The following is a 22,360-nucleotide window of genomic DNA, read 5'->3' on the forward strand; positions in this document are numbered from 1 at the left end:
TAGAAGCAATGGTATGAATAACAAAGAGCTGGTAGTAGTGCAAAATATCTAAAATCCCCAAATTACTTTTTTCCCCCCATGGAAGATATGCAATTGTCTTTATACTATAATGACATCTGTTTTTGAACATACCTGCATTGTACAAATTGTTGAGCTGCCCTGCAGGCTTGGAGCTCTGTGAAACAGATGTCACAGATGTCCGAGGCTGAGCATTGTTTCCATAGCCTCCATTTTGCTCCAGGAGCTGAGGAGAATAATACTCCAAATGAGAATTTCCTTGCTAATTTAGCCACCTTGCTATGCTTGGCAAATTACTGCTCTTTGGTGAGAACAATCAAACTAAACCTCAGGACAAAGCCAGAAAGTTAAGATACACTAATTTACTCACCTGAAGTATAGTGCGTATTAAGCATTGAACAGGAGATGCCCAAGTGGGTTTCAAGTTAGTGTAAGCAGAGCCTTCATATACAAAATTTTTCTGAGCAAGTTAATTATGATAGAACACAGCACGTCAAACAGAGTGCTAGCATACTAAAGAACAAAGCAAGAGGATGAAAAGGTTTTCAAAAAGCAGTAAGAAATACTATATTTTTTTTAAGGTCTCTGTGCTTTAATGGGCATATCTTCAAAGATCCTATAAGTGATACTGATCAATTCAACTGAACTTTAAAATAAAACAGTGCAAAATTTTCAAAATACAAAGGATCAGGGGACCTGTTCTGAAATCTTTTCCTAAATGCACATACACTGCAGAGGACAGAAAGGAGGCCTAATCAATTATACTTCTTATGAGACATTTTTACCTCTGTGATAGGGGATTTAGGATTGACATTCCTTGCTGCTGCAATCTCCTGCAGTTGGTTCACAAGTTCAGTGATTGACAGTCTCTCCTCTGGGTTCACTTTCAAAGTGGAGCCTAAAAAAAGAAGGTCCAGACAATGTAACAAACCCTTCAAAGCTTTTCTCCCAACTGATAATAATTTTTTTAATACATTCCAGGGCAATAAGTATCCAGGGCAATAAGTAAACACATGAACAGAGTGGAGAAACTACTAAATCAATATCCAAATGAAAGTCTCATAATAGTATCCGTAAGAAAAAAACAACACTCCATAGGATCAATAATATTTCCAAGATTACACCTGGGGATCAGTTAATAAAGAACATCAGAGGTAACTTTGTGTTTAATAATACTGCAGTCTCATATAGTTCTGGAACAGTAATTAACAGTTCCAGTAACCTATCTGAAACCTAAAGCAAACAATTTTTTAAGCAAGTTCAAAGAAACCAAATTAAAACACCGGTTGTTCCAATGGACTAATTCAGATACTGTGCAAGACGCTTAAAAGAAACTAAAAAAGCAAGTTTCACATAAAATTTCATAATTTTTCTATAATGTATAATTTTTAATAATTTTCTATAATGTATTAAGATTACCAATAAAATAAGAAGTTGCTGAAGTTTATCACCTCCACATGTCAATAACATTTAACTATCAGTAAAACAATTGTTAATAAGAACATGTATCCACAAAGACACCAAATAAAACAACACTATAAACTTACGAATGAGATCATGAAACACAGAGTAGCGAGTGTCATTTTGTGGGATAACATATTTTCCATTGACTATGCGAAGTTTAGCTCCATCTTCAAATGGGTGTTGCCTAAAGCACAGCAAGTACAGGATACAGCCCAGAGCCTACAGAGGTAAACAGAAATACTGCATAGGATCATGGGGACTTCAGGCTGGAAAAGACCTTTATGATCCTCAAGTTCAAATGTTAACTCAGCACTGCCAAATCCACCACTAAACCGTGTCCCTCAATACCATATCTACACATCTTTTAAATGCCTCCATGGATGGTAACTCTACCACTGCCCTGGACAGTCTCTTCCAGTGCCTAATAACCCTTAGAGTGAAGAAATCTTTTCTATACTACCTAACATCCAACCTAAACATCCCCTTGCGTAACTTAAGGCCATTTCCTCTTGTCCTATCACTTGTCATTTGGAAAAACTATTCCTGTCTTTTTTTTCTTAAATCATTTATAAGTCATTACAAGAAATTTTCATTTTATGAATTTCAAAGCATATAGAAATGACTAGTCTTGCCAATCTGAACATGTTCAAAAGCAGGATTATTCTTTCAAAAAAAGTTCAGAAGTTTTGTTTTATGTCTCCATCCTGTGCTGCAAGGAGACACATTTTATTTGTCAAGACAGAATTTAGTCTAACTCAGATCCATTGTTACGCAATACAAAAGCTAGTTGATTATGTAAGCATTAAGCAAATTGCTTAAAATTGTAGGGAGACACACAACACTCTCTAAAAAGCATCTTCTGATAAAGGTTTGAGGAAAATAAGCCCAAAATGACACTCCCTTTATTCTCTACAGTCAGATGGCTATTCAACCCTTGGGACAAATAAAATTTAAGACTATTTTCAGACAAGTTCATTCAAGCCTCAAAAATCACAGACTCTGGACTACTACATCCTGGGAACTTCCAAGTTCCTTCCTGTGTCCATTTTGAAATTTTTATAAAGTGAGAAGGCAACAACTAACAAAGACAGAATTTAGTTCTGAATTCTAATCTCTGAATAATCCAGGTGTTAAGAATTAGCTGGGATAACTGAATATGTTACTGAAGTAAATGTAAACTGATATATATTTTTTCAAATATATTAAGATATGAAATATGCAGAGTTAGAATATTGGAACTGAAACATGTTCCATTTCACCTATAAAAGTTTGATAATAAAGCACCCAATGCCGCCACATAACTGTTGACACAGTGAGTTGGAAAATTCCTCCTCTAAGGTTCTTATGAACCCCAGTATGTATAGTTATATAAGCATTTGGGCCTTTATAGCCCTCACAAATGAAGCAATCCATTGAAGATGGTACATAAGAAAACTGCTCACTGTCTCCAGACCTCTGTGTGCACCATCTCCAACTGCCCTTGGTTATCAATTTATCCCAAGAACAGCTTATAAGGTCTGAAAGTTATTGCAGTCCCTGAGGTGTAGGGATTTAGTTACTCCAAAATACTTTGTGAGTCTCTCAGTCCAGTACCAGAAATAGAGCATATATGCTAATTCTGTATATTCTTGCAAATTTTTGTCAGGCTGTGGAAAAAAACCACTCTGTAACCTGTATGTGGAAGCATCATACAGTCCACACTAACTAATACAGCAGGGCAGTACAGAAAATACTCGTCTACTCTTCCACTAAATGCTTGCTCATAAAGCAGATCATCATTTAGTCAGAAGAATGAAACTACTCCCTGTGCAGTCCAAGACACTCTGCACATCAGGAGAAAGCACCCACAGCCACACAGGAGAGAAAAGCACCAAGCTGAACACACAGGAAATTGAGAGGCCACTCAGATTTGATTTTTGCTTCAATTGCTGGAGAATGTTTTTAATTTCCTCCGTTTTATCTGTAACTTAGGATTGTAACTGTGATAAATTCTGGCTGTTTTAAACACCGTCATTCAATTTGGTTAGAAGGCAATTTCAGTTGCAGGGAGGCAACTCCTCAAACCTAACACCATCCACAAAACCTCAGCACTGCTGAGAAGAGCCCATTCTCAAGATGTTGTCCCAAAGCTGCACAGTCCTTCTACAGACGTTATCCAGATCCATCTGAGAACTCTCATGACAGAAGGTAAAAAAGCAGAACCACAAAGTAGGAGTAACTTTTTGACCTGCTATAGGGCCTTTACCAGCAACTAATTTAAAACCTCCTTAAGGTGACAGTGGAGTTTCTGGAGGGTTCAGATAGCATTTCGGGACTGAGGAGATAAGGAAGGGGTGGGATTGTGTGGAACAAATAAAAATATTGTTCTTTTTCCCCTGACTAGCTTCAGGAAGCAAGCTGCATACTGTTCTACAGTACAGCTGCAGGATGCCACAGATATTAGACCCAAGTAAAATTAAGTCAAATTAAACTACATGAAACGTGAAGACATTGTTTAGCTCACATTGAATTAAAATCTGCAGGATGTCTTGCACAGACCATTACATTTTTTTCATTAGATATTGGTAAGGAGAACCCAGCTTTGAAATTTTGCTCCTTAAACATTTCCAAAGTCAACTCCTTTGCTTTTTCAGAAATCTTTGAGAATGAGAGGGTATGAAGGGCCTTTCAAACATGGAGAAAAATCACTTGATAAGGCCTGTCACTAGTTGAATTTGAGTTCAGGAATTCACATTAATTTTGAAAACAAGTAACTAAAACATTTGGATTTAGTGTTTATTTTCTGATCTTTAGACTTAGGTAGGAAATGTACAGAAAGCAGTCAGCCAAGTTTAAAAAACTTTGGACTTTTAAGGACACCTAACCACATTCCCAGTGTGGAATCAATGTGGTTGATAATTAACCTTTCATCTATGCTGCTGTTCTAAGACTTACTTTAAGCTCACACAGACAAATACACAGACTCAAAAGTGTTAATGACTCTACCTTTTTCCTTTGAAATTTTTTTTTATCCTACAAACTACAATCATTTATGATTCCATACATAGGGCCATACTCCACTGCCAAATACTTTTATAGTTTTATTGAACCCAAAGAACAAAGAAAGAATACAGAATAATATGTTCCAACTCAGGTATGGTAAATGAAATACATCTTCCCAAAACATCATGTTAACACTAACATATACAGAGTTGTTTTAAACAAAAAATAAACTGCAACTGCCCTTTTGAGTGAGGTTTTTATTAAACACATTTCTAGTTTTGTTTTTGACTGGACGTTAACAAGGCAAATCTGGATGGGCAACAAGGTTTCGAAGGAACTTAGGAATAAAAAGAGGATGTATCATCTCTGGAAGGAGGGTCAGGTATCTCAGAAAGTATTTTAGGGGGTTGCTAGGGCACGTAGGATAAAAGTTAGGGAGGCCAAAGCTCAGTTTGAACTTAATTTGGCAACTTTTTTGAAGGACAATAAAAATGTTTTTATAAATATATTAATGGCAAAAGGAAGGTTATGACCAGCTTTTGTTCTCTACTGGGTGTGGGAGGGAACTCAGCAACAGCAGATGAGGAGAAGGCAGAGATGCTTAACGCCTTCTTTGCCTCAGTCTTCAGTGGGAAGCTTGTCCTCAGCACAAGTGTCCTCCTGGGTTGGCAGATGGTGTCAAAGAGCAGAATGGTCCCCTGTTATCCAGGAGGAAGCCATCAGAGAACTGCTGAGCTGCTGGATGTTCATAAATCCATGGGCCCAGATGGGATCTATCCCAGGGTGATGAAGGAGCTGGCAGATGAGCTTGCAAAGCCACTCTCCATCATTTACCAGCAGTCCTGGCTCACTGGGAGGTTCCAGATCACTGGAAGCTGGCCAGTGTGACAGCCATTCACAAAAACGGTAGGAAGGAGGATCCTGGTAATTACAGACCAGTCAGCCTGATCTCAGCATCCAGCAAGTAATGAAACAGTTTATACTGAGTATCATCGTGCAGCATCTACAGGATGGCCAGGGTGTCAGCCAGCAGGGGTTTAGGAGGGACAGGTCCCACCTGACCAACCTGATCTCCTTTTATGACCAAGTGACCGGCCTGGTGGATGCAGGAAAGGCTGTGGATGTTGTATATTTGGACTTCAGCAAGGCCTTTGACTCTTCCATAGCACACTCCTGGAAAAGCTGGCAGCTCATGGCTGGGACAGGAGCACTCAGTGCTGGGTTCAGAACTGGCTGCATGGCCGGGCCAGAGAGTGCTGGTGAGCAGTGCTGCATCCAGCTGGGGCCAGGCACCAGTGGTGTCCCTCAGGGCTCTGTGCTGGGCCAGCTCTGTTCAGTATTTTTACTGACAACATGGATGAGGGTGTTGAGTCTTTCATTGTAAATTTGCAGATGACAGTAAGCTGGGATCATGTGTCAATCTGTTGGGGAGGGTAGGACAGCTCTGCAGAGAGACCTGGAACAGTTGGATGGATGGGCAGAGTCTAACAAGATGAAGTTTAATAGGTCCGAGTGCCGAGTCCTGCATTTTGGCCACAATAACCCCTGCATTGCTGTAGGCTGGGTACGCTGTGGCTGGACAGTGCCCAGGCAGAAAGGGACCTGGGGCAGTGGCTGCCAGCCGGCTGAGCATGAGCCAGCAGTGTGCCCTGGGGGCCAAGAAGGCCAATGGCTCCTGGCCTGGATCAGGAATGGTGTGGCCAGCAGGACCAAGGCAGTGATTCTTCCCCTATACTCAGCATAGGTGAGGCCACATCCTTGAGTGCTGTGTCCAGTTCTGTGCCCCTCAGTTTGGGAAGGATGTTGAGATGCTGGAGTGTGACCAGAGGGCAACAAGACTGGTGAGGGGCTTGGAATACAAAGCCTGTGGGGAATGGCTGAGGGAGCTGGGGTTATTTAGTCTGGAGAAAGGAGACTCAGAGGTAACCTTACAACTTCTCTACAACTTCCTTAAAGGTGGTTGTAGTCAGGTGGGGGGTCAGTCTCTTTCTCTAGGCAGCAACTGAGAGAGCCCGAGAACATAGTCTCAAGCTGCACCAAGAAAAATATATAGGTTAGATATCAGGAAAAGGTTTTTATGGAAAGAGTGATAAAGTGCTGAAATTGTCTGCCTGGGGAGGTGGTGGAGTCACCATCCCTGGATGTCTTTAAAAAAGGATTGGATGTAGCACTCGGTGACATGGTTTAGTTGAGGTGTTAGGGCATGGGCTGGTCTCAGCCATCTTGAAGGTCTCTTCCAACCTCTGAAATCCTGGCTCAGACTTGACAGTATTTAATGCACATGAAGAGACCAAATAGTCAGAAAAAATGTGTTTTACTTGGTGTTTCTTCACATGCCACAAGGATGTCACCAACAGCTGTAGAAACGGAACAAGAGTTTCCACAATATCTTGCAACTAATTTAATAAACTGAATGAAGTTCTAAGATTCCATAAAAAATATTTTAAAGCACCAGCATTACATTTCCTCCATTTGGCTTGTGATACACTAATAATACAGGTAAGAACTGAAGAGCTTGACACCTGCCTCTGTAAAAAACATGCCATAAACTAAGTCACTAAGTGCTACACTACTGGTGAGTACCTCAGCATTATGTAGCTGGAAAAGGTACAGCTGAGGATTTAATATTTACCTTTGATTCTCGCTACAGATTTTTTAGTGAACATGAACATTCATCCTTTCTACACAAAGCATGATCTCTGCATTGTTCTCATTCATAGTATCTGTCAGTATTTTAGCTGCATTCCCTACTTGGACATAACCATTTTGAACTCAGCAATAGGCTGTCCCAGGATTACATATGCATGGCAGAGCATGAAAAGCAAGAACTTGAATCTAAGGACTCTTAAGTATTCTGGATTTATGGTGGCAGGCTCCAACTAGGCAACAGTTCTACCAAATGTTAGAGAAGTTCAGCATTGCCTCTCAAATAGAAGTCAAATTTGATCCAGGAAAAAAACCTTGCACAATACATCTTATTCTTTTAACATTTAGATACAGAATCCATACTACTTAAGTTTATTTTGGTCTAAGACAGCATCCTACATTTATTTTGGTGCTTTAATTATTTATCAACAAACTAACACAAAGCCTGCAAAACCAGTTTCACTATAACATAAGCAACTATGATGCAGCAAGAAAAGAGACTTCTTACCCAAATGTCCTGCTTTTCACCAATTGGGAAATTTGAATACAAGTCTATCATTTCTGGTGTCCTGTACATTGGTGTTGTATTCCTTGTGATCTGGAGAAGACAATTTGTTGAAACAGTCTTGAACAATGAGCTTTAACAGCATTAAACCAAGGAAACAGCTCTCCATGTAGAATGGATAGTACTCTCATTTTTTAAATTAATTTCAGAAACACTTGTCAAGGAAAAAGCTATCAACTGATCCTGCAATAGTCACAACAGCTTTGACATAAGGTCACATGAAGACAGTAGGACTCAAATAACATTGTGATCGTCAAGAGTCCACAAAGCATGTAAAGTGACTGTTATACATGAAGCAAAAATAGACATGAATACTAATACCAAAAATCAGCAATAAGCGAATTCACACTCCAGTGCATCTCTCTCCCTTTCTCAGCACACTTAATGACAATGCAGACACATCCAAAGAGAAACTCTGGTCACAAGAATACCTGGAATGATCTTTTCTACCATCTTTTTGCACAGACTATACAAGAGAATGGTACGACATCATCATTTCATCAGTGCAATGGTTTCCAAGAATATCAGATAGCAAAACAGGGGCTTGTAGTGATGTCAGAAGTTGTACACATGGACTTAAGCGTATTTCTCCCACTGATGTACTAGACCAGATTTACTAGCACTACTCTCAACTCTAAGAACAAATTCACTTTGCAGAAGTACACTGCATGCTAGATTTGGCTACTGTAGTCCAAGGCACTGCAATACTGTTCATTCCTATTATGCTGAGCAGACCTGCCTCTCATTCAACTGATGAAAAAGAGATCAGAAGATGGACATGACTGTGGCACAACCAATTTCTTGTCCAGAGCAATTAGAAGAAGCGCTAGCAACCACTTTTATTTTCACAGCTGACTGCAGAATGGACACTCACCATGCTGAAGTAGTGTTTCTACATGTAGCTACAGAACACAAACTATGAGTGTAACTGCAGACAGCTTTTGAACTCAAGCAAAACGAATACAGAATCAAAATTTTATAAATAACACTCTAACTGAAAGACTCTTCAGTTGTCTTAGATATCTCATAAATTAATACGATTAATAATAACAGTTAAAATAATCCACTGTTGATATTAGAATTAAATCACATTAAAATAGTCTCACCTCTTCTTCAACCACTGCTCTCTTCTGTGCAGACCAGTTGTAGTCAGGATAGTAAGCTATAGTTGTAGCACTACCGAAGTCACAAAGTTTAATTGTCCCCTGATTACTAATAAGCAAATTTTCCACCTTCAAAAAAATGTAAACAGATTTAAAGAACATGTCTTTTTTGCCCTAACACAAATGCTTTTATACATATCATCTTACTTGTGCATACAAATAAAAACTAATCACTTCAGCCAAAAATATTGTTTAGAGGAAAACAAAGATTTCAGATATTACTGTAGTTTTATATGGTAGCAACCTAGCCAAGTTTTGAAAGGAAGCACCAAGCACACCATGAACAGGAAACATTCCAGAGAGCAGAAACATTCCAGAGAGCAAGAAATAAACCTCAGGGGAAATAAAAATTAATTTCATCAGAGCCTAAAAAAAGGCCAGTTTTTCACATGAGAACTTGTAGAAGCATCCAAATGTTTTCAGGCATAAAACTGAACACTGTTAGCTCAGTTGCAGTGGGATGAAGGTTAGGACTGCTATAGGCAAAAACCAGGAAGGTACTAGTAGAGAAGCAGGCTGCTAGGAGACACCCAAAAAGAAGCACCTGTGACCCTGTGCAGAGACAGAAACAGCTATTTCAGAACCACATGATGCCTGGATAGCTCATCCATTATCCCTGCCTTTTTCTACTTCATAAATTCCAACCATCCTGTATTGTTAATTGAAATGTGGAAGGAACTTAAGGAAAAAGTAAAAGTATTGGGCAGATGTACTTGGAGTCATAATCACAAAAGGATTGAAAAATAAAATTTGTACCTCTGGATAAAGTTAGGAAAAGGTGTAAAAGTCAATTGGCTCAAAACTCTGACTTACAGTTTTCTATGCTGCTGACTTTAGTTTAGACTGCTAAAAAGGGTAGCACAGTTAAATGGTCCCTATTTGGCTCCTGGCTGTAGTAAAGCCTCTGCTTCTTGCAGCACAACAATCATTTAATCTTGTTTTGCAGCCTCTGCAACATGAGACCTGCACAAAACCAAATTCCTGTCTTTTCCCATGTTTCAACTCTGTCAGGAAGGTATATTCCTTGAGAAGAAAAAACAGTTCTGAATTACAGCACTAGCTCAATGTCTATGCAGCTGGCTATGAAAGAAATTGTGTATTAATTTGTAAAGAGGTTTTTTTACTTTTTTTTTTTTTTTCAGAAGAGAGATGCACCTTTTCTACAAAAGCATATAGAAACTTCAGTGAAAATGCTCAACATGTCTTTGACACAACCTCACAACCTAAAAGCCTGTTCAATGGTACCAGGCAAAAAACCCAGGAAAGGAGCGCTCTGTCACCAAAGCTAGGTTTATATTTATGGGGTATAATAACAGCTAACATCAAAGCTTTCATCGAGAGTGTTGAAAATAACTAACACACTTACTTCTAGAAGAGTGGTCTTATTTTCTTTTCCCCAAAGTAATTTAGTACATGCTTACTTAAGGAGGAAAAAATTTTCCTATTTTTATATTAAATGAAATCACATCAGGCTGGATAGACATGTGTGAAATGTAGACACTATTCCAAGAATAAGAATCTCCTTTGTCTTATTTTTTTATGCTAAGGAAAATTCAAATATATTCAGAGTACAGCAGAATCTCACTGATAATGAGGGCTTCTTCATCTAAAGCATGTTGACTAGGTAAAGATGAACCCCTGTCTTCAAAATACAAAATTCAAACCCAGATAAGTCGTTTCAAATCTCCAAAGGTCCTAAAGGTAGAACACTTTCTACAGAATAAGCCTATAGATTCCAGGTAAAGGCAAATTAAAAAACAAAACAAAACAAGCAACAAAAAACCCCTAAGAAACAAAATCTAACCTGAATTATGTCTCTCAAATTTTACAATCCAAATTAAAAAGAAGCACTGAAGTACAGTGCAAGTTACCAGCTCTAAAACTAACAGCTTACTACACGTTCTCAATGGCAATGTAATCTATCACAGATAATTCAACATTTTTCTCTTTCAAAGCTTTACCTCTCTTATTAAGACACCTACAAAATCCCAGAACTGCACTTCACTAGTAACTGAGTATTTTATCAAAAACAAAATACTGAGGCTAACTCAATCAGCAAAACATGATGCACTACTTTTCTGACAGCTTGTTTCATAGGGTACAAGCAGTTCTTAAACAGCAAGCACAAGGAGAAGTTGTTTGAAGAGATGAAAGTATTTCAGTGATGATCTTCACACTCAATAGTTATGGCAAGGCACTAGATCTAAGCACTTTGCTCAAGAATTGTTTTTAACACTGATCCAGCCCAACGGGCTCCTTTGCTCTTCAGAAGTTCAGCCTTTAAATATTGTAACATACCTTTAAGTCTCTATGAATAATAGGAGGCTTCTGCTTATGCATATGCTGCACTGCTCTGCATGTCTGATAAAAGATTTTCAAAACTGTGTCACAAGAGATAGGTCCTTTGGATTCTACTTTCTTTAAGAATTCCACAAGCTGTCCTGCAGGAAGTGAGAGAAATTTACATAAGCACACAGAAAACACTGCAAATTCTGGAAGCTTGACACAAATAGACCCTTCTCAAGAAAGGCTTACAATCTTGAGTTGTATTAAATACATTTTCTGAAAAGGACAAGTCCACACTGACTACAATGACAAAAGAAAGGGCACTCTAAGGAACTACTCCTACTATTCCTTTCTCTGACTAGTCCCAAACAAAAACCTTAATGATTACCTCATATTTAAGACAAGGTTAAACTGTAGTCTAAAAAACCATGATCTTTATCCTATAAAAGATAAGTTTGAACTCTAGATCCACTGAACCATGCTATCTTCTACAGTCATTCAAGCTTTTAAGTTAACAAGCAACCTGTGCAGAACAGCTGTCAGAAGAAGTGTGCTGGGAAAAGAAGTAAAGTTTACCTTTACACAGCTCTGTAAGCAGAAGAAACTCTCCCTGCCCCGTGTCTGATTCTTCTTTTCCTATAGATGCTGCAGAGCAAAACTGGACAATGTTGGGATGACCTGAAAGTTTTTTCTGGAGATAACAGGTTCAAGGAAGATGACTCCCAAGTTCATTGATACTATTGCATCCAGTAGTTCATTTGAAATGTTAGCTTAAAACCACAGAAAGCATAGTAGCTGCAATCAATAGCCTAAGCAAAATAGCGAAATACATGCCTCAGCTATAAGAAATCTGAGAAAGGAATCTAAGGTAGCGTAATAAAAAGTAAAAAAAAATTTTAAATCCTTATGATTACAGCTCAGAAGCAACTGGATTCAGTAACAGGGCTAGTTCTTTTTGTCTTTTTGTCTTTTGACAATGACTGCCTAGCAGAAGTAGCAGGGACATCTTCTAATTATCAGCTGCTTCTCTAGATGGCTGATCAAGAAAGGGCCATTGTATCCTCACCTATCTTTCCCAAAGAAGTATTAAGTATGCCATGCTTCAATTTTAAGGAATTAAAACAGAGTTCAAAACAATTAGAGACCTAAAAGGGCAAGGAATTTATCCTTCCATCATTAGTAATATTTTTTCCTGCTAAAACCTTTATCAGTTCAAAAACTTGAGGCATCATTTTTGAGCTATGTAAAGGGGAGTACAGTATAAGTGATCTCAGCTCCTGCCAGTGGAAGTTATGTTGCATTATGCCTGTCTGTGTATACACTGAGACTTGTGCCTGTGAGACAAACACAATCTATTTACAGGATGCATTCACCAAGTCTGAAAAGCGAAAAACAAAGACTTCGTAAGTAGAAAAAAGCTATTAAAAAGGGCAAGTTGGATCCATACAATTCACATTAATCTGATCTTACGCATCTCTCTACAACCCTCTATTCAGAGCTGCAGGAATTTATTGCATTTCACAGTCTTAGCTCAAAGTTAGCAACAATTAACCCTTCATCATGTGTACAACACATCATGATCTGCTTTAGTGGCTCCCAGCTGTGAAAAACATCAAAAGAGCATTGAATTCTTTACTCTTGGCAAGATAATGTCAGAGTAGACAGAAAATGTATAGTGCTATGGTATTCTGTCTTGGAAGAGTACTTCTCAAAAGTGGTGTTTAGGCTAAGATTTTGCCAGACATATCAGCAATCATAAAACAAAATGTTTGCGTTGCTTAAATTAGGATCAGTGGGTTTGCCTGCTAATTCAAAATTAAGCTGAACACTCAGAAGGGAACACATCAGTATACCACAGCTGAATAACTGACTCTTGAAACACACTGAGGGTCCAAGAGGAGCCAGGTTGTAGAATTGTGTTTGGGTTATGGAGAAAATATTGAATTTACTAAAATCAAGGATTTAAAATACACTTACATGACATTATACCCTACTACCTGACATCACTGAAAATAAAGAGGACATTGAGATAAAGGACCCTGAGAAACATATGCTTATTTTCAATGCATGTAGACTACTGAAATTTCTTCCTTAATAACTAGCACTACTTCTTAAAGCCAGATGTATCCAAAGGAGAAATCAATAAATATTGAGAGTAAAAGCAAAGAGCAATAAATCCAAAGCACGTGAGGGAATTCTATTTAAGATCTAACTATCATGTGAAGTCAAAGGGTCTCGACAACATTCACAGGGCTGCAAGAATGCCCAAATAAGAATTTCACTTCTTGCCAGAAGTACATGGCATAGTCTACGCTAGCTACAAAAATTTGCACACACTGTATTTCTCCGATTTTTGAAGAAGTGAACTTTCTGGATGTTGATTCATTATAGCAGATTCATGACAAATCATGAACCCAGACCTGCAGAACGTCAGTCCTCTTAGGCATGAAGAAAAACAGAATCTGTACAGCAATCTTTTGTTACCCAGAAATCTCAGGCAGTTAAATATGGCACAGAAAAGGATACCATAAAACAAACTTCCTGGATGATGGCTTTGTTCTTTTCCTCTTCATTAGACAACAATCGCTGTCAAAAAACCAATATAATTGAGAAGATACAGTTAGTGAAACTTACAGAATAATAATGTATAGATTTTGGCAGAATATGAAGGATAAACTAGAGTCAAAAACCCAAGGAACTGTAATGGGGCAGGAAACAAAGCCGGCTTATTCTATGTTTCAACATTCTATCATAAATAATACCCAGTTTTCCAGTTACCTGGACTATTCAGGTTTAGTGATAATTGAGCACCTGTAATTTTTGACACTCTTTAAAGTAACTGTTCAGATAGCTCTGATATATAAAGCACTAAAGTCTCCTGGCTGCAGCACTGTGGCCTAACAAGGAAAGATTCACCTTCTGTCTGAAATTTTCAGCAACAACCTTCAACTCATTCTAGACTAAACTCCTCCAGATTATGTAGCCATGCTTTTTCAATGATATTTTTGTAATCAATAGCAAAATTAAGAATTACTATTTCTAGAATTAGAATTTCTGGATTTGCAGTCAACATTTGACTACAAACAGCCTGAGCATTCTCTTGCAAAAGTATTGGTTTTACAGAACAGAGGAAGTATAGTAATGGTTCACTTTTTACCTGTTATTTTTTATATGGGGCTACTTCTAGAGGACCTTTTGAACAGTTATAGTATGTGGCTTTGGTCACATATTTTGTTACTGGAGGATGTGGAATGAAATTGAAAAAGTCAAATTTATTACTGGTGGTGTAATGCCAACTTACCTCTCCCACCCCTCATACAAATACCCTGTTTACAGCTGATTACCAGAAGCCTCTAGAAACCAAGAATCCAGAAAAGTGTCTCTAAAAATACCAGGCCAAATATTTAAACAATGAGTCAAATTATTTTTAATACTATGGAAATTTACTCTTTAAGTAAGAAGGTAGGCTAAATCTGCTTCTGATGAGTGAAAAAGATTCTTGTGCTTCACTTCAGGTAACCATGAAATATTCTTTTTACTTGTGCAACAAAATGTTTTGGACTGGATCATGACTTTCTACACCAAATAAAAAAATAAAGACTAGCAACACCTAAAAGACCAATTCCCTGGTTTGTCACCGAAGTATGAAGTGTAGGGTTCTAACTGGAATAAACATTCTAAATAGTGGGCTACAAACACCACTAATACACTGCATTTTTCCAAGTTACTTGCTCAGTGGCATACATCAAGGAATAATTGTCATGCTAAAATATCAAGCTACAAGACAGATCTTACAAACCTATAGTGAAGTAAATTAATATTACCTTCAAAGCATAATCTTTGCCACTTCCAAGATCTTGAGCTTCATAGACAAAAGCAAAACCCCCTACAAGAAGAAGGCAAATTAAATTAGTTTTCATTTCAATATTCAGGTACATCATTCTTTTTAGTCTAACAGAATCAATACATGAATTTAGATACATTTCTAAATGTACCAAGCACACATTTTTCAGCATCTGTTCAAGACTGCTGATATTCAGCAAGAGTTCCTTTCTTGTACATATGCAAAGAGCACACTGACTTTGTTACTTTCCTGCATTTTGTTAAGTCTGCATATGCAGATTTCTTATGAAGCCATTTTTTTAAAGGTCCTTATAAAATCAAAATTCAGTACAGCAAATACAAACACCTAATAATTTCAATTAAAATTTTTGGTATTACATTGCTAACACTTTGTATAAAAACCAGCAATAACTAAGGAAGATAAGTGCTAAACATACACCTCCTGTTTTTAAGGTAAGTATATTGTCAGAAAGCATTTTCAAGCACTGAAGCACACATTACAATAAGGGTAATGTTATTACCAAACTGCAACACGTTATTTCATAAAATATTTCCCTTCCAACTCTTTTTATCAAACTATCTATTTTCTCAAACACTTCCTTTTGCTCAAGAGCACTGTGCAAACCTCATTGAGATAGCAGAAGTTGGAGAGTATGTAACTAGCTTAAAATATGCATTTCTACTTCAGTGATTGCACTTTATTATCAAGTGCTGAAATGCTAAACAGAATGGAGTTCCAGATCTTCAGAGAAAAGCCAATGGTATCATGCCTGGTTAATTCCTGCTTCATTGCACCTGCCTTATAGAGAATCCAACTGCTGTGGCCTACAAGCTCACCTTTTACAACTATGCTCCTCTCAAAACATCAGCTTCAAGTTTCGCATTCTTTCATTTTCACTCTTTCACCTGAACGAAATTCAGCTCCATACAACTCAGCTCATTACATGTAGTGCTTGGTTTACTACTACTGCAGCACTACAGCAGAAACCAAATTTAATTCCATGGATTTTCTGGGATACCAAAGAAGTTAGAGCATGTTGTAAAGGTACTTTAACTTTTTTTGTTGTTGTTGTTGTTAGTGAAAACAGTTCTTAAATAAAAAGTAAAATTAGTCCTACTGCTTCATTTGTAAAAGCAGTTTCATTTACAGTTTGATGCTGGCTCCCTTGAAGAAGTAGTCTATTAAAGCAGTCTTAATATACCCTCCATAGGGACCAGTTTACTGGCAAAACTTCTCCTCTACCATAACAGTTTACTCCAAGCTCCCTGACAAATATATTTTGCAAACATTCAGAAAAAATAATTTAAAAAGCACTTTCAACAAACACCTGTACAGCAGACCTAACTGAGGTAAATGGTAAAATGGAAGTTAAAAGAAGAACAACTTCTAGGGGTGTCTAAAGAATATATTTACATTAGGGTGTTTTCACTCATTTTTTCATCTCATGTAAATGTTTGTAGATGGTTTTAAGACAGTTTCCTGAGGATATCTGTATCAGCAGAATCACCTTAGAATTCTCCCATACAGATCACCAGTGTAGAGATATGTGCACACCCACCCAGCTATTGCCCAGGGAGACAGGTTTTGCATTGCTGAGGCATTTCAGAGCCCCATCTCAGAAGAAAGCCCAAGCCCTCCAAGGTCATCTCAGATAGTATTTGCTAGTTCAGAAATTACAGCAGAAGAAAGCTGGGTTTATTTCTTTTCTGTAGACACAAGCTTTCACACATCAAGGCTCACTACAGAGCACCACACCATCTCATTAAAGTCAGGCACCAACTCTACCTCATTTGCTTTATTTATTAGCAAGCACTCTAAACTTATCCTTGCACCACCACAGGCCTCAGGCAGTGGTCCTTGAGTACTTCATCATTCTCTTACAGAGATTTGAAGACTCTTGCTTTTCCAACCAAGAGATTTGGGTTCTCCCTCTAGTCAAACCTAGGTGTCACATAATACTGAATAACTTCACTGTATTCACACATCAAGTTGGATTTTAAACTGCTCTTTTTTTATCATGTTCCTGTTTTACTTATCTTCACAAATCCTTTTTTTCAGATAACCAGCTTCAGTAAAATGACAGCTAGAGACACATCAAAATAGGGACATGTAACAGTGCTTGTTACTGTTCACTCACTGTTTCATTACACACTTAACTAGACATGAGAAAGCAAGGGTGTGAGTAGCTTCCTGTTTGTAACTATTTGTCTACTCCCCTCCTAAATACTGACCAAATTTGTTTTCACATCAACTTTCAGTGGTTTACATTTCAACTTTATTGAAACACTGTAATTCTAGCCCAGAATGTAAGTTATAGTGTATTTTAATGGAAAGATTTTCTATCGGAGCATCAAAACAGAAAAGATGTTCTGTTACTGTTGCCAAGCATTGATTCAAAAGTTTTTGGGGTTTTTTTGGGTTTTTTTTGTTGTTTTTTTTTTTAAGTCCAGTCATGTATTTGTGTCCACTGCAAGTCCTAGTAACATGATGAAACTGCCTCAAGAATGAAGGATGGCCCAAACTTAAAGATCTGTACATTTTCCCACACCCTTGGGAAGCAGAGGTAGAGTATCTTCAAACTTTGAGAGCTCCTCTGCAAGCAGGAATTGCTACAGCCAAGAAACAACAGCTTTAAAAAATGGAACTGTTCTGTGCCATGTTGAAAACATTGTCTACATTTCCAGCAAAGAAAATGGAAGCTGGACAGCTGCTAGGTCAGGTGCTTTAGTTGTTCCTTAGGAATCATCTTTTTTTTCCCCTATCTGCAAGCAAACAAAACTAACAATGTTCACAGAAACTTGGCATTAAGCATTCAGTGTGCTTCTGCTGGTAGAGGTTTACAAAATAAATCCACCACAAAACATGGACTTAATTAGGTTATCTTTATCTTATTAATCCAGTAGTTGCAGAAACCATAGAATTGTTCCTATAAGCTTGGCAACCTGTAATGCTGTCTGTTCACACTCAACATATTGAGGAAGCCCTGAAGTAAACAAGTCACCTACCTATGCAGCTTCAAGGTATGACATCTATTTTTAAACTTAAAAAAAAAAAAAAATTAAAGTCTGCACCCAGACTTTAAGGCTGTAGCCTATTGCTCTATTTCTGACTAAGGAATTATTTTTTTCATTATGGTAAAAGCTTTAGACTCATATCAAACAGATTGAATAATGCATTCTTTTTCTCATCATGTTTCTCTTCTTGTGTGCTTTTTGGACACTGTTTGTTACTCAAACAAAGCATAAGATTTCACAACACGTGAAGAATAGTTGCTAAACGTGCTACAGAACTTGCTTGTTCCCCGTTTTTCACACAATCTGGTATATTCTAAATTGTTCAGTCTCATATAAAAAAGTATTCACCAATTAGGCAGGAAATCCGTGACTATTTTACTGAAGTAACACTGTGGGGGGGGGGGGGGGGTCCGTGCACTTAACAGGAAGATCCAAGAGAGCCATGACACCTGAATGTGAATTAATGACACCTTGCCAAGAGCAAGAAGGGATTATATGTAAAGGCCTCCACCAAGGTCCTCTAAAATCTTATCTGCAGTGAGCGACTGAAATGTCCAAGCAAGAAAAAAAATAAGTTACCATAGTCTGGAAGTGCTCAATCCAATCTGTGACACACTTGGTCTGTTCTTGCATTCAGAGGTAGTATCAGCAAAAGAGAACATCACCAGCTCATCCCCCACAGGTTGCTGTCAGCCTCCTGCAGCAGCACACTGTATTTTCAATCAGCCCAGTCCTACCCCAGCACAACACCTCTGTGAAACAACCAAGAAAACGCATCCAAGCGACCTGTGCAACACATCTCAGCCTAGAGCACAGCCAAACATGGATTTGGTGCACACTACAGAGCTAGAATGAGCTGTGGGCTACAGGAACAACTGAACCTGTGCCACCACACAATACCGTGCAGCACTAAACCACAGGCACTGTTCACACCAGCTACAAAGCTGAGCGTACGAGCCTACAGAAAAGTCTGCGTTGGCAGATGACACACAGTTCACCACAGATTTGAAATCCAGATTCAGAAAGCAGCACTTGACTTTCCAGAAGGGAATCTGGCATGAAAGAACTGATCTAGAAGATAAACAGATCCCATATTTGTAACCATAGGAAGGAATACATGTAAGCCACAGTTGTGGATCAATGTATCAGAAGGTACCACAACATGTCCAGAGTTGAAAGATAAATGCAAATTGAGCAATAAAATAAACTATATGCTACAGACAAATACAAGTCTGAAGATCACAGGAGAGGCTGGGATTTTTATATTTTACACCTATTTTAACTTTATACTCAGCATACTGCAAGGGCTCTTTTAGACTGGCTACATTGGCTAGAAAATTATATTTCCAGAAAAAGCAAGCAGTTAGCCCAACTTCAGCTAGCAAAATGAACATCAAAATAACATAAAACGATAACACTGCAACTAACATGGAACACAAAGCAGTGATTACAGAGAAATTGTAAAGAGCTGTAGAGTTAAAGTATGTCTCCATTTGCTTTAAGTCATCTAACCTGGCATCTTTCCCCTGACATTTTACAATGCCTGTGCCATATTCTGGGAAACAGTAGGCTGCTGTCAAAGTGAAGTGTTAAAATACCTGCTCCAAAGCCAAGAACTAAACAGTATATATGCCTCAAAAATACCTTCCTGCCCTAACTTTCCTTTGTCCTTCAGTAACTGCTGTGGTCACTGCCAGCAAGAATTTTACAGTATCAGCAGCACAGACAGTTCTTTTAGCATTCACATTCTACTCAGTGCTTACATTTCAGTCACAACTCTGGCTGTAAAGAAGCTGTAAGTAAAGGCTGAAAGCAGAACAGGAGGATATGACATCTAGTACTATTTAAAATGCAACTTACTACATAAGAAACTGACAGGTTTTCTCTAAGATCATATGCCAAAAGTGCTTGAGCATTCAAGGAACAAATTATTGCCCTTAAGAAGATACAGCAGTGGTGAAGACCTAGTTGTTGTTGTTTTACAGCTCAAAAATTTTATATGTAGCTTGCAAATGGTTTGAACTAGCTAATTTTAACCAAGATTTTCTTCTATGCTTATCACCAAGATTTCAACAGAAAACTACTTAGTATGAGATAATTAGAAGAAGAAACTCCAACATCCAAAAGGAGCTCTAAGCAGAGTTTTGAGGTATTCAACCTAAATAACATCAACCACTTCTACAAAGTTAATGAAATATTTAACTGCAATAGTATAGAAAAGTCTGCATTTTAGTCTTCTGAAAGTAGCCTTCAATGGTTCTTCTGCTAGAGGAAATAAAGTATTTTCTCTGATCACAAGCATTAAGATGATCCAAATTTTTTATAATATCTAAGTAATTAGCATCTATCAAACATATCATCTTTTCTAAAACAGATTAACAAGCAGTGTGCCAGGCTACCTACCCAAAGCTTCACCAAAACTGGAAATTGCCTGGATATTTAACACTCTGTACTCTAGCAAAGTCTATGTTCACAGTAAAACCAGCCTCCTGACACACGTGTTCAAAGCAAACACATTTCCTGCATTCCGTAGTTTTTCCAAAAAGCCCCAAACAACAGAGGCAACCTTGCGTGTTTGGCAGAATAGTATATATACATTGTGATTAAAAATAAATTTTAAAAAATAATAAAAATAAAAAAAAACCACCACGCAATCCAGATTTTTCATGAGGGTCCTTGGTAGGTTATAAAGACCATCACAGACTACCAACACCTCTGAGTTCTGTTATGTGATGAAGGCATTTTAAAAAATAATAAAAATAAAAAAAAAAAACCACCACGCAATCCAGATTTTTCATGAGGGTCCTTGGTAGGTTATAAAGACCATCACAGACTACCAGCTCCTCTGAGTTCTGTTATGTGATGAAGGCATTTTAAAACACGAAGAAAGCGAAGAAGCCACACAACACAGCGGCTCTCGGTGGCTATTCCTGAGGCGAGAATTAACACCGAGCACTGCTGCGACCCCCGGGACAGGAGACACCGAACCCCCCCGGGACAGGAGACACCGAACCCCCCCCGGGACAGGAGACACCGAACCCCCCCCGGGACAGGAGACACCGAACCCCCCCCGGGACAGGAGACACCGAACCTCCCCCGGGACAGGAGACACCGAACCCCCCCCTGGGACAGGAGACACCGAACCACCCCCGGGACAGGAGACACCGAACCCCCCCTGGGACTCGGGAGACACCGAACCCCCCCCGGGACAGGAGACACCGAACCTCCCCCGGGACCCGGGAGACACCGAACCTCCCCTGGGCCTGGGGACACCGAACCTCCCCCGGGACCCGGGGACACCGAACCCCCCCCGGACGTGGGGACACCGAACCCCCTCGGACGTGGGGACATTGTCCCGGCACGGCCACAGGGAGCCCTTCCCGAGGCCGGAGCTGCCGCCCCGGCCCGCCCCAGCCGGGCGCGGCCTGCCGAGGAGGAAACCCTCCCGCTCTGGGAAGGGAGACGGGGAAAAGGGAGCAGGAGGCCCGCGGGGAAGCCCATCCCAGCCCCGCACGGCCCGGCCCCGCCGCCCGCTCTTACCCTCGGCGATGACCCGCTTGATGCGCAGCTTCATGTCGCCCATCTCCACCGTCTGCCCCACGAAATCGTTCTGGTCACGGCTGGCGGCTCCCAAGGAGCCGGGGCCCGCCAGGAAGTCCAGGGCGGACTGGAACAGCGACATGGCCCCCGGCAGGCAATGGAACTGAACGGGACGGGAAGGGATGGAAGCAGAGCGGGATGGGGTTGGAGGGCTCCGCCGAGCCACCGACAGCCGCGGCGAGAGCCCGTCCGCCCGCCGCTCCCACCGTCCCCCAGCTCCGGCGGCTTCCGGGAGCGCTGCGTCACTTACGCGCTCCCGGCCCGCGGCCCGCCCGCCGCGGGAGGAGCTCCGGCTGCCGCCCGGCTCCGCCCGCCGCGGGAGGAGCTCCGGCTGCCGCCCGGCTCCGCCCGCCGCGGGAGGAGCTCCGGCTGCCGCCCGGCTCCGCCCGCCCGCGTCCTCCCACCGGCTCCTGCTCCTGCCTCCGCTCCTGCAGCGTCCCCTCACCGGCTCCTGCTCCTGCCTCCGCCCGCCCGCGTCCCCCCACCGGCTCCTGCTCCTGGCTCCGCTCCTGCACCATCCCCTCCTCTTTGGCTCCGCTCCTGCACCATCCCCTCCTCTTTGGCTCCGCTTCTGCACCATCTCCTCACCGGCTCCTGCTCCTCCTTGGCTCCGCTCCTGCACCATCCCCTCACCGGGTCCTGCTCCTCCCTGGCTCTGCTCCTGCACCATCCTCTCACCGGCTCCTGCACCATCCCCTCCTCCCTGGCTCCGCTCCTGCACCATCCCCTCCTCTTTGGCTCCGCTCCTGCACCATCCCCTCCTCTTTGGCTTCGCTTC

The 22,360-nt window shown here is 40.2% G+C and overlaps 1 protein-coding gene across 2 annotated transcripts in view; it reads right to left on the reverse strand.

Annotated features, from left to right (window-relative positions):
• GAK (cyclin G associated kinase) overlaps nt 1-21,826 on the reverse strand; it is a 65,135-nt gene extending 43,309 nt beyond the window's left edge. For both annotated transcript variants that reach the window (XM_021550350.2, XM_021550349.3), the window contains exons 1-10: nt 21,523-21,826; nt 14,949-15,010; nt 13,651-13,710; nt 11,701-11,815; nt 11,137-11,279; nt 8,782-8,907; nt 7,619-7,708; nt 1,566-1,701; nt 804-916; nt 133-244 (exon numbers count right to left, since the gene is read on the reverse strand). In XM_021550350.2, the coding sequence (XP_021406025.2) occupies nt 133-244; nt 804-916; nt 1,566-1,701; nt 7,619-7,708; nt 8,782-8,907; nt 11,137-11,279; nt 11,701-11,815; nt 13,651-13,710; nt 14,949-15,010; nt 21,523-21,664 (1,099 nt within the window). In that variant the 5' untranslated portion in view covers nt 21,665-21,826. The remainder of the gene's footprint in view (nt 1-132; nt 245-803; nt 917-1,565; nt 1,702-7,618; nt 7,709-8,781; nt 8,908-11,136; nt 11,280-11,700; nt 11,816-13,650; nt 13,711-14,948; nt 15,011-21,522) is intronic.
• Nucleotides 21,827-22,360: the final 534 nt, after the last annotated feature.

This window comes from Lonchura striata, chromosome Z, assembly GCF_046129695.1.
Source record: "Lonchura striata isolate bLonStr1 chromosome Z, bLonStr1.mat, whole genome shotgun sequence".
Taxonomy (NCBI): Eukaryota; Metazoa; Chordata; class Aves; order Passeriformes; family Estrildidae; genus Lonchura; species Lonchura striata.